Below are 12783 nucleotides of genomic sequence, written 5' to 3'. Positions count from 1 at the left end.
ATCAGTGGTAAAAGAAACTAAGAGCAACTCCATACCACTCGCACATCATACTTGTCACCTATGACTAAACAACGTTTGTATCCCTCCAATGCCAGATTAAGAAAATTGTCCCGGTCATCCTGAGATGTTCAAAGACATGGAAATGACACATTATAAATTGAGGGATTTAAAGAATATATTTATCAGATTTTGTGATTTTGTTGAACACAGAATTTCAAAAAATCCTTCATAACCGCCGAAACAAAATAGATACCTGTAATTTCTGGTCTTCTTCCTTATCCATAGCTACTTGCTTCTGTAATTCTTGGATTTTCATAGTGTAGTCAGTTTTCTCCCCCTATGTTATGTATTACAAGTGTTAGAGCATTGGAGAATACATACACGATAAAGAAAATGTTAGTAACTACCTTTGTTGAACTCCTGAACCTTTTAATGAGTGCTTCCAACTCTACTGTCTGTAAAATCAACAATATCATGATCAAGTAACTGCAATTAATGTCAGTTATAACTTCATTATTTTTTAATTGACCCCAGTTTCTTTTTATTTCAATTGGTAAATTAGGTACCTTATGCTTTCTTAACCGCATTGCTGATTGCCACTCATTAGAATTAAGTCTTTCTTCATGGCTCCTAAATAGAGCATCAGTATAGTGTGCAAGATGAAAATGAGTTTGACATTTCTTTTCCATGGCCTTCTTATCTGTACTTTTCACATCCTCAGCAATAGAGACTGCAGGTTTCAAATACTTCTCCAAAATTGTTCTTGAGCTGCAAGTTAAGATAAAAACAGGAGAAGACATGAACTCAAATGAGTCAGGCATCACAAGGGAGCATCCATTATTTAAACATTAAACAGAATTCAGTTTGTCCAATAACTTGCTAGATCTGGTCTCTGCCAGCCACTTCCCAATCAAGCGATATACATCCGAAACCTCTTCATTACTTTGATAATTTTGTGATATGTACATTCCAAGGTTGATAGCCATCTCATTTTGACCTTGAGCACGAAAAAGCTTTGCTTCTTCAATCTGCCATCCAGAAGCAGAGCAAACAATTAGTACTGCCAAATCTATAATACTACTGCTGATTTCTTTCAAGCAATGTCTCAGCAAGAAGAAGCACTCTAGCACAAGTTAATGCCAATCTATAAGAAGTATTCAAAATAACAAACAATACATTATTAAACTTTGGTACTTAAATTTGTAGCCTTTAACTGTATTATAATGGATAACTATTCCATTCTCACACAGCCAATTCGAACTTTTAAAGCACATAGCACAAGACTGTTTGGATCGAGAATTCGATAGCATTTAAAACAGGAATTTTGTTGAACTGCAGACGAAGAGTACACAAATACACAAATCTGGCAGATGAACTTCTCCTACCAGCCTTAGGGCCGGAGGCTATCAACCAATAAAACAATTCTCACCCTTCGTAAAAGGAAAACAGAATGCACACCTAAAACTGACAAATCTTGCCTACAACATCACTTACAGTTAAATAACTGCTACATAATTTCCTATCATATAACTGCACTATTACATATACATGACTATCCTACTATATAACTTCACAATTACTAATGCTGCTCCTTTATTTTCATATTTCTGCAAGAGTACTTGCTAGAGTTGCTGTAAATAGGGTAATTATGGGCTGCTTATATGTAATTACAGTAACAAGGGTGACTGTAAATATTCTCCGTTTGTAATTCAGGCAGATGGATTCACTCATGCTACCTTGATATCCTCTTTCTCAACATGGTATATAGAATCTAAAGAGAGGCAACCCCAATCCAGGCTTATTTAATGAACCCACCAGCCCATCATTGATTTTTTTTCCTTCCGAAAGGCATGCCCTTCAAGTTTCTACTTTCTTCCATTGTGTCATCTTTTTCTGCTATGTAACACAGTTTGCAGCCACTGCCACCCGCATTTTTTTTTTTTGCTGAGATCGCCACCATCAAACCGCAGTATCTCGATCTACCAATCCACAAAATCTTAGAATTACCAAACCTTACAAACACTCTCGCGTGGCAGTCTTCTCTACTTTAATTCTCTCATTGACGTGTACATGGAGTCTCATTCCTGACCACAATTTGCTTCATGATAGTCGTTGGCTTCTTGTTCCGGCCATTTCCATTCACCTTCTTCATATGCATCCCGCTGCTGTCAGTGTCGACTGATGACCCATTTGAGTATGTATCCTTAACTGCATCCCACATCTCCCTAAGTTCATTTATAGTAGTGTTGAGGAACCAAGAGTAAGGCCTGACCCATATTCTAATATGATATTAGAGCTTATCCAAGGTTCGTTGGGCCACCTGCTATCAGGTCACGCTCTAGATGTTCAGGCTATCAGGTCACCACTATCGGGCCACACTTCATATGTTCAGTCATGGGTGTGAGCAGAGAGGGGGTTAGGGGTGGAAATAGGATGGACCGAGCCAGGCTTTGTAAGGCCAAGACTGATCAAAATATTCAAGGTCAGCCTAACCCAGATTCTAACAGTGCAATCTCCTTTTTGGACAAACTCTTATGTCACTCTCCATGGTAGAGTCGATGCTAGGTTAGGATGGAACAAACCTTGCTCTGATACCATACAAAAAAAGACTATTTCCTTTTGATGATCAAAACAATTAAGTAGATGCTACAACTAAAAAAGGAAACAAATAATGATACATCCCTAATGCTTGTGGGACAGGACAGGAACACATGACTCTGACTGATTTCCACAATCTTCAACAGATTTCAATAGTAAATGAAAAAAAAAAAAGGATTTTATAAGTTGAAGTATTTGAAATTGCTGACTCCAAACACAACCTAACGGTTAAAAAGAAAATCACACTTGAGATACAATCATATTTCGTACTCGTCTTCATTTGAATGTGAAGTGTTTTTCATTCAATTTGTACCTCAATGAACAGAAGCTATTGTCTATCACCAGGCCAATACACACACACACACACAAAGTCATATCAGCTCTCTTACCCTTCCAAGCCAATATAAAGATGAGCACTGCCCTTTAGTTCCAACACAAAGGGACTTAAATTCATGCAAAACACCAGCTGCTTGAGAAAACCTAGAACCCTGCAAAAATGGTGAATAGCATATAAGAAAAATAAAGTGGGATTGAATATGACATTATGATATTATCAAGGACCGGTTCTCATAAAAGCTTATGCTGTTAGCTAGACACACTGATTCAATAATTATTTTATCTATAACAGACTCTCTCATGGTGAAGCCCTTGAGCATGAAGGTTGAAAAAAACAATGCAGATGCCTACCTTATGAGAGTAAATTTAATTTTAATCAGAATGGAAGAGGCAAAGCATAGGATTCTGCACCAATTGGTCAAAATGGTTCTAATAAAACCCTTAACGCTCAAGTTGTTAATTCGAGGAATAGGAATGTTTTTTTTTCATCTCCAACAATGATGATATACCTTATAAAGTATGGTAGCAGACTACATAAGATGTTGCAAAACACAATCTCCATAACTAAGCTTAACAATGGTATACCTTCCGAAGTGTCGTAGCAGACTGCAGAAGATGTTGCAACATACTATCTTTACAACTCAGAGTTTGAAGTAGAACTTGTCGAAATGGTATAAATGGTTCTAGCAAATTCATATGCAGTTGCGTCCGTTGCAAAATTGAGCACCAATCCATATCCAACCATGACAACTAGTTGACAATATAAACAGTGCAAGACATGAAAATCTATGATGAGCTCTGAGGGAATAACAAATCACCGTCTGAATAGCACAAAAAAAATAACCAAGCACTTTCCAATAGGTGAGGTCAACTACATGGATTAGCCATTAAATTCCTACCAGATACTAATCACTGTCTGAAATCTTAAAATATTTTACGTAGTGAAAAGCAATGCACTCATGCCATGAAAGGCTCAGATACAAAAAATACCTGTTCACTAGAAGGAACCACGGGCTCAAGAGACACATTTCGCTTCTGAAGAGAGAACTTTCTGATATCGTCTTGGCAAGTTCTCCAGCGTAAATCCCAAGCCATGCCAAGATGATAAAGCATCTGTCAAAATGATCATATGGAAGAACACGAAAACAGCCTCATTAGTTTTAGTTTTATTTGTTTAAATAAATATACGGATCAAATATTCTTTTTAAGATAAATATTCTTAAAATAAGTTTACATGTACATACTTAAACTGAGATTACGTAGAATCATTGAACAAGGTTGAACTTTTAAATGTACACTTAAACTCGGTTTACATGACCTGCTGAAACTAAGTTTACATGACCTACTTAAACTGAAGAGAGATTTTAGGGTGTAACCAAGAAAAAAGGAAGATGCTTTTTGAAAATTAAATTTTATGGAAGGGTAATTTTGTCATTTTGGGGTGCAACCAGGATTAAAAAGGGTGTAATTAGAAAAACTCCATAAAAAATTATCAAGAATTTATACTCACGTTTTCAAGCAATTCTACAAATTATTCTGTTGGCAAAAAAATAAACAAGAAAACACATTCCACAGGAAGAAAGCTGCTATAATGATAAACCCATAGTGAGTGTGTATCAGTAGTAGGGGTAAAAAGGGGGATAAGGGGGATAAGGTAGATGGGATTTGACAAGACCTGAAGATTTATTTGCATGAAATGATTGATTTCCTTTCTTTTAATTATGATTGATTTACTGCTTAGTCTTTCTAGAACATCAAAATAAAAATAAAACCAAAACCAATTCAAAGTTTACTATTTTTTATGTGAACCCGATAACTTCAACTTATCACCCAATATCAACTATAACAATAGAGCATAGATATAGTGGCAATAGATTTCGTGTTAACGACCTAGAATTTGGATAAACTGGTACCTGGAGTCTGATGATTGTCAAATAAATGTACTCGGTACTCTCTTCACTTGCATGAGAAACGGACCACACAAGCTCCTGTAACACAACATTTTTAATTGCCTGAAGTCCTCAAGCACATCAACACAACTGATGAAACAAACATTACCTGCTTTGAATCTCTCAGCTTTCTCTGGAAATCAATTAAATCACCTTCCTGGAGTGCCCTTAAACAACTGAATTTAAAAAGTATTAGACACGCTGTGCATGAAAAAAATTCTAATGATAGAAAATTAGAAATTGACTTTCATTGAAAATTACAGCCGCTGCACAGTGCAGCGGTTGTGGGGACTGTTAGATCTAGAGAGATATAGTAGTGTGCCCTACATATTTCTGCAAGTTACCCGATACACATACATTTATTAACACCAAAAAAGAGATACAGAATATGGATAGATAATGATGTTTCTAAACGTCTTCTACTGCAAAAATTCAATTTTAATATATTAAGAGGACAGAAGAAAAAAAATAAAATTCAAAGATAAGGAATAAGCCATACTATCAAAATTAATCACTCATGACCAGCAACCTATACACTCAACTATTGCCATAACGTATGTTAAGAGTCCCACATCGGATAGGTGATGGCCTGACAATGTGTTTATAAGTGGGGGCAATCCTCACCTGACAAGCTGGTTTTGTGGGGTTGTGTTAGGCCCAACCACGACTTCTAAGATGGTATCAGTGCCTCTCCAAGATCCATTGGGCCACCTGCAATCAGGTTTCCGCTATCGGCCACCCACCATTTATGTCCACGAACCAAGCCCAATAGTACTGGTCGTGAGGGGGTGTGTTAAGAGTCCCACATCGGATAGGTGATGGCCTGACAATGTGTTTATAAGTGGGGGAAATCCTCACCTCACAAGCCGGTTTTGTGGGGTTGTGTTAGGCCCAACCACGATTTCTAAGAATGTATTAACTTGGGAATGCAGTCCAAGGTTCATGTTCACGCAGAAACAGAGGGGCTTATGTTCATACAAAAGCAGTATTTGGTTTCCCAACTCAAGGGTCTACAACAGCACAATTAACAGCTAATTAATTACATACCACATTAATTGAATAATATTTACCCAATACAAACGAGGGAATTATTCACTTTCTTAAGGTTTTTAACATATAACAAACGCAACTTGTTAATTTACAGGTATGAATAAATGCAGATTAATTTACAGGTGTCAAGTGAGAGGAGTGTTTTATTGTGAGGGGTGAGAGGATTAAATAACCACCATCAGATCAAATTGAATGGTTCAGATTAAATTGACTTAAAAAACATATGTGTGCCACTGTGTATGCCATCACTCTACGTCTTCTTTGGCGAACTCCATCACGACCTAATTTCTGTACCACTCATACAATTAACTCAATCTTTTACGGGTTTTTCAATCAGATTAATAAAAGGATTCGATTCGTTTCAATGGCCATCTATATTAAGATGTTGGATTTTAAAGGGTTATGTCAATTTTGATTTCATGCATATTTGGTTTCCACCATGCGTCCATGGTAATGTGACGATGCTTATATCTACTAATTGTCAAAACACTATACAAATAATAAATTAACAAAATCTATAGTTTCAAAAATAAAGAAAATATAGATTTTTGGCTTTGTTTCAAGAACATTCAATTAATTACGAGAAACATGACACCAAAAAAATTAGGGATAACAAGGTAGGAATATGAATTCGAGAAGTGAGTTTCAGAAACGTAAAAATTTCAGATGGAGAACGAGTGGAGTTGATGTGCGAAAGAGGAGTTTTAGATCTGAGTGATGAAGTTCAAGAGAGAAGACAAAAAGGGATGCATACAGCAGACGTGTTTTAAGATAATTTAATCTGATGGTGGTTATTTAATCCTCTCACCTCTCAACATATATAGAAAAAGAATTTTCAATATAGACTCAACAAATGAAAACAGCTAACCATATTACCTGTGCAAATTTTCATTAAACTGATCATATTTGATGTTTTGAGTTGGAGGAAAACTAGTTCCTACACATGGTAAAGAGAAATCCCAGTTCCCAGCACGCCAGGCTGCCTCATATTGCAATTCAGCAAATTCTCTGTCATGCCGAAAATCTTCCTTGCTTGATGTCAACCCTTGACAATACATGTCAAGCACATGCGTGCAGCCGATCTGCTGCAATGATCTAATCAACCCTTTGTAAGCTCTACTCTGCCTCATCTCAACCTCTGAGGCAAAATATGAAGATTTTGCTGGTTCAGCATGTTCCAGTGACAAACTTCTCGAACTGCTATCCTTCGGTAATAAGACGCCTGATTGAACTTGCAAATCATAATACTCAAGAGCCTTTCCCCAGTTTCCCTCATGCTCGAATGTGATTACTTGGGAAGTCAACTATTATTGGCAATATAAAAGAAATTAAGAAGTATAAGGGAAAAACCAAAACAAATAGCACTGTAAAAAAAAGACTAAATCCAGAGAAGCTAGGAAAATTATATTCTTCAGAAAATTGAGTAGACCAATTAGTCAAACTCTATCCTCACAAGTTGAATGTTAATAGGCCTGCACCTAAAGCCAAGTTTAAGCTTTTCGGATAATTTGCCTCCTGGTAACTTATTACTCAAGCATTCAGTCATGAGATAAAAAAACAAGGAGAAATCATGCTCACTAACCTTGTGTGACTGAAGGATTCCGTATAAGCTATCAGGTTCATTGATTCTAGTGACTGCCGAAACGAGTACTTCAATATGGTCAGGCAACTGATATGAAGGAAGCAATAAAAAGAGAAAACGATATCATTGGTTACGGCATGAACATGAACCAAGGCAATCTTCACTAGCAGTTTACAAATTTATATCTATCCCAAGCATCTAGTTTACCTATATCGAAATGAAATGACCTAAATAGTGTAATGTATAATATAGTCTGAAGTAAATAAAAGGAAAAGCATCCCATATAAAAATATTCGGTACACAGCTTACCGTTTCGTTGTGAGAGAAATCTGGACCTCCAACAGTCATAGCTTTGAATTGCTCTTCACACCAGTGTTCCACATACATCACTGAAGTAAAATATGATCCACAACTCTATAATGACGACAAACACATGTAGTCAAAATTTATATAAACAAATTTGAAGGAGAAGAAAGGAAACAAGTGAAAAAGAGAGAGAAAGAGAAAGTGCAGACAATCTGCCACTTACAACTGCTGCCTTGGCAACAGGTAGATAATCAATTGAAAGCCAATAAACCTTGGAAAATATAAGAAAAGATAAGAAAAAATAAGCAGTGTTAAATTCAATTTGAAACAAATATATTTGCAGTCTCTAGGTTCAAATTCTTCATGAAACAATTAAATCTTTGAAGGCAAAGTGCAAGGGAGACAATACTTTTTCCCATGAAGACGGTGATTCTGACAAGCCACTTGAAATAACAGCAGATTGTCTCTGTCTCGCTTTTGCAGGAGTGGACCGAGATTTTGAGCTATAATTTGGAGTTCTTGAATTCTGCAGAATCACACCACAATTACAACCTATCTTATCCAACCAACAAAGCAACAGTTATAAAGGTTAAATATATTTTTCGTCCCTACAAAGTTACGATTTTCATTTCTAGTCCCTACGGAAATTTCCGTCGAAGTTTAATCCCCAATATATTTTTTATTAACACTTTTGCTCCCTATTGTTAACTCTCTGCACAGCCACTATCAAAGATTTGCAAGCAAACCTTAAAAACGAAATTTAATCCATTCATTGTTGGTTGAAAATAGGGTGTTGCCCAACTCTTATACCCGCCAATCCAAGTGTGACTTCAGACATGTCTCGTTATTTTTTGTTTTAGTTATAAATCAATTGCAAGCCATTGTTTCATTGTGATATGGGGGTCATACAGTTGAAATATTTCCTAGTATCTATTATTGTGAACCTATTAGATTTTATATTGGGCCTAACTCATCCTAACAAAACCGACTTGTAAAGAGAGGGCTGCCCAAGCTTTATAAATAGAACACAAGCCATATCTCTAAGAAATGTGAGACTAAGTCCACCCCTTCAAACCTAACACAATGAAGGTGTTGAAGGTTGCAACGAAGGCAACTCAAATGTCGCAATAGGGTGGCTAGGGAACGCTATGAAGGCAGAATTTCCAACAAAACCCATTGATTAAAAAAACCCAAATTAATATCATGAAAAAAGTTTTTACCATTTCAATTATTGTCTTCTTATGTTGAGAAAAAACCTACCCTACTTGGCATTTCTTAGCAGCAAGGAGATGAAGTAATTAATAAATTATTTTGTATATAATCTTTGGCGGAAAGGATGGAAGTGTAGACAACGCAAATGAACGGAGGTAAGGCACAAATGCAGAATGAACTCCAAAGGAAAAAAAGATCTCGTGGCCGGGTTGTTATATGAGGGGAGTGAAAATGCTGATTGCATTTCAGAAAAATATATGGCAAGGCGCTCGTAATACCAAAGAAATGTGATAAGAGGGAAGAAGCTTTGTTTGTAGAAGGTATCGAGACATGATAAGGGGGATGGAGGTCGACAAAACGAACCTTGATGAAGATGATGGATTATTAAATTTGGGGATTTTGTTACTTGATCCCTAAATTTTAAAAATTAAATTATTAATTAACAATTATTTATTTTATTAATATTTTTATGAGTCCACATGGACTTCCATCAGCCACATGTGCAAGGAATTAACATCAAGGACCAAAAGCGCAAACAAAAAGTATATTGGGGGCTAAACTTCGAAGAAATTTTGTATGGACTAGAACCAAAAGTAGTGAATTTTGTAGGTCTTTAATATTTATCAAGAATATATTTTTTGCTTTACATGAAATTTTTAATTAATTTCATTTTTTTATTGATTATTGTAGAAGTTTAATTTAAAATGTTCGAAGTGCAAGGTAAGTGTGAGTTTTAATGCTTATATTATGTGTAGGGTGCAGGTTTATCCGTTTGGGTTCGAGCCACATTTAGGTAAAGCTAACCCATCTATACCCACCTAATTGCCAAGCTAACTAACATCATCAGACCCTCAGATATGGTGTCCTAGAAACCCTTGATTGTTAAGTAGATTGGTATTTAAATATAGGTGAACAAAATTATCTTGATATAACTTAACGATATCAGTACTACTATAGCTGGATGACTGATAAAATATCTCTTTAGGTTTTGGACCTGAGTTTAAAGTTTAAACTTCATCACCTATTGAAACGGATAAATGAAGCATTATACTAGACTCATCAACAAAAAAAAGACCATACCATTTTAAGAACTACTCAAGTAAAATAAAATATTACTATTTATTAGCATTGTAAAATTCTCAAACTTATAAACAAAAAGGATGAAATATCATAAAAACAAAATAGGGTACACAAATTATATTCACCTTGGACACTTCATGCATTGATGGCACAAGTGATGATCTTTCCATGACATAACAAACACGAAGTTCATTAAGGCAATTCAAAATCACTTGAATTGATTTGATCATCTTATTTGACTCCACAAATATATGCTCCTTCAACTGCAAAATTCAGCAACAAACACATCAGATCTACTAGCAGAAAACAAAATGAACTTGAATTTATGTATAATGTACATGTTAAAGTTATAGGGTTTTAGATAAGGAGGGAGAGAAAGAACAGTTACTTTGAATTATGATTATAGTTTTATTATGATGAAACAAAAGACTAGTCTTGACCCTTACAACAACAACCAAGCCTTATCCCACTAGATGAGGTCGGCTACATGGATCAAATAACGCCATAGTGTTCTATCAAAAACCATATTTGGATCCAACTCATTGACCTCTAAATCTTTTCTAATGGTTTCTCGAATGGTTTTCTTAGGTCTTCCTCTACCTCTTTTAACCTGACTCTCCTCCATTTGATTTACTCTTCTTACAATGGCATCTACGGGTCTTCTCTCTACATGTCCAAACCATATAAGCCTATTTTCTACCAACTTTTCTACTATAGGTGCTACCCCCACTCTCTCTCTAATGGATCAAATGACGCCATAGTCTTGACCCTTGTTTAAACTAAAACTGGATTCTTTATCTGAATGAAATAAGGAAACTAATCTTTTTTTATGCAATAAGGGAACTAATCATGATAATAGCTACTAAGATATATGCCTTTAGGGGACATGTTTGGAAATGCCTCTAACTATCGTGGCTGAATCACCCAATCATGCTTTCCTTGGATCTTCCCTCGTTTCTCCATTTCAATTGTAGGAGAATCAAGAAAAATCAGTTTTGATTCTCCATGATTTTATTTGATTCTCTTTATTTTAATTTCATTTGATGTGTGATTATTTATTTCATGTAGCCGACCCCACTTAGTGGGATAAGGCTTGGTTATTGATGTTGATATGTGATTATTATTCAATGAATGGGAGAGCTACCAGTGTAATTTCTGTTTAGATGTAGTAATAAAATATGGAAGTATTATTCCATTACTTTCTACATCAATACACAATTGAATATGTCTCTTTGCAAACACAGCTTTCATGTCACTCCTTCGGCACCTGCTCTTCCTGTGTGCTGCCTTAGGTTGATTATCTTTGCAATTAGATTTTTACAGGTTGCTCTGTTTTTGCCCTAACTGGAATATTTTGCGGGCTTCAACTTTAAGTTGCTCTAATATAAAGTATAAGGAGTATCTTAAAGTTTCCCAATAAGTCTCTTCCAAAACTACTCACACACCAGTACAACTATAGTTGGCATTTCTCACCTGACAATATAGGATCTTGGATTTTGAATTCCAGTACTTCTTATCACATTACTGGCAATGCCTCTTTTTACTTCAGCATGTTCTAAGTTAACTATTGACATCTTCACCAAATCATTTCAAGGTATTCTACATGTGTAACAAACAGGATGCATATAACATATATGCTCTGGCTTTAAGAAAGTGTTGATTGAATTGATTTCTTTCCTTATGTTTTCGTTGATATGAATAGTTTCATTAGAGTAGATTCATAGCTATGAATTATCTCTATTCCTATGTTGTGGGGATTTAGCATCAAGATATACCAGATACTACAACATCAAGATATTATAATATATTATCACACCATCCAAAAAGACATACACTTGCAGCAGCTAATAATAAGCTCAATAACTTAGTCCAACAAATCAGGCACTAGACTGGTAGTGCCGTCAAATCAAATTTATATAATCGTCATTTTCAATATAATTAAACAACAGAATCAATATCAATAAAAATAAATAAAACAAATAAAGGAGAGAAGCAGAGTTCAATCTATAGACTATGACCTGCAAAGAAATTAATTTGTGAAGATCAATCTCCAGATCCTTCCTCGCAGCAATATTGACAAATATACTTGGCAAAAGAAGCTCGGCGAATTCGGCTTTCAACAATATCATATCTTGACATAATCTGGAAGCAGTTCCCAAAGAAGATGAGCGGTGAAAAGGGAAGAGAGCAAGATAAAGGCCAGCTATTTGCTAAAAGCTAGTGGCTTTTGACTGTCAACATTTAATTAGTAACGTAGGGCCATAATAATACCTCAGTACTACATCGTTGCAGTAGACAATAAGAGAATACACCAAAGGGCAAATCCACGTCTCAAAAGATTTACCATCTGTCAACCACACGGTAGACTTCTCCAGTGAAATTTCTGCAACTGAAAATAAAGGATAATTATTGCAGTGTTAAATTTTATTCCCACGTTGAAGAGGTAAAGCTTAAAAATAGTTTTAAAAAAGTGGCATCCCTCACTTTATAAGACAGTTTCGCAAGAATGAGTTAGGCCAAATATAAAAATCTATTACAAGCCTATCCATTTGGGAATCCCACCAAATTATCCACACACCAAACTCAATATTGTTGAGTGTGAAGAGATGTATTGGAAAAACGTGTGCACAATTAAAAGAGATAAAGTCTGAAAAGAGCTTATAAAGAATA

General features: G+C 35.6%; 1 protein-coding gene across 5 annotated transcripts in view; it reads right to left on the bottom strand.

Annotated features, from left to right (window-relative positions):
• Positions 1-12783, bottom strand: part of LOC11443014 (serine/threonine-protein kinase ATM) — a 67296-nt gene that overhangs the window by 9257 nt on the left and 45256 nt on the right. For all 5 annotated transcript variants that reach the window (XR_005645203.1, XR_005645204.1, XR_005645202.1 and 2 more), the window contains 18 exons: positions 12385-12502; positions 12132-12255; positions 10239-10376; positions 8231-8347; positions 8045-8092; positions 7825-7929; positions 7516-7602; positions 6810-7237; positions 4993-5059; positions 4848-4922; positions 3925-4047; positions 3520-3684; positions 2988-3086; positions 877-1028; positions 567-768; positions 408-455; positions 254-337; positions 36-119 (listed from right to left, as the gene is read on the bottom strand). Coding sequence is in view for 2 of the 5 variants with exons in the window: in XM_003601220.4 (XP_003601268.2) it covers positions 36-119; positions 254-337; positions 408-455; positions 567-768; positions 877-1028; positions 2988-3086; positions 3520-3684; positions 3925-4047; positions 4848-4922; positions 4993-5059; positions 6810-7237; positions 7516-7602; positions 7825-7929; positions 8045-8092; positions 8231-8347; positions 10239-10376; positions 12132-12255; positions 12385-12502 (2264 nt within the window). In the remaining 3 variants the exon portion in view is untranslated. The remainder of the gene's footprint in view (positions 1-35; positions 120-253; positions 338-407; positions 456-566; positions 769-876; positions 1029-2987; positions 3087-3519; positions 3685-3924; positions 4048-4847; positions 4923-4992; positions 5060-6809; positions 7238-7515; positions 7603-7824; positions 7930-8044; positions 8093-8230; positions 8348-10238; positions 10377-12131; positions 12256-12384; positions 12503-12783) is intronic.

Source organism: Medicago truncatula, chromosome 3 (assembly GCF_003473485.1).
Source record: "Medicago truncatula cultivar Jemalong A17 chromosome 3, MtrunA17r5.0-ANR, whole genome shotgun sequence".
NCBI lineage: Eukaryota > Viridiplantae > Streptophyta > Magnoliopsida > Fabales > Fabaceae > Medicago > Medicago truncatula.
Note: the sequence above shows the minus strand (reverse complement) of the source record. Positions and strands in the feature narration are given on the sequence as shown.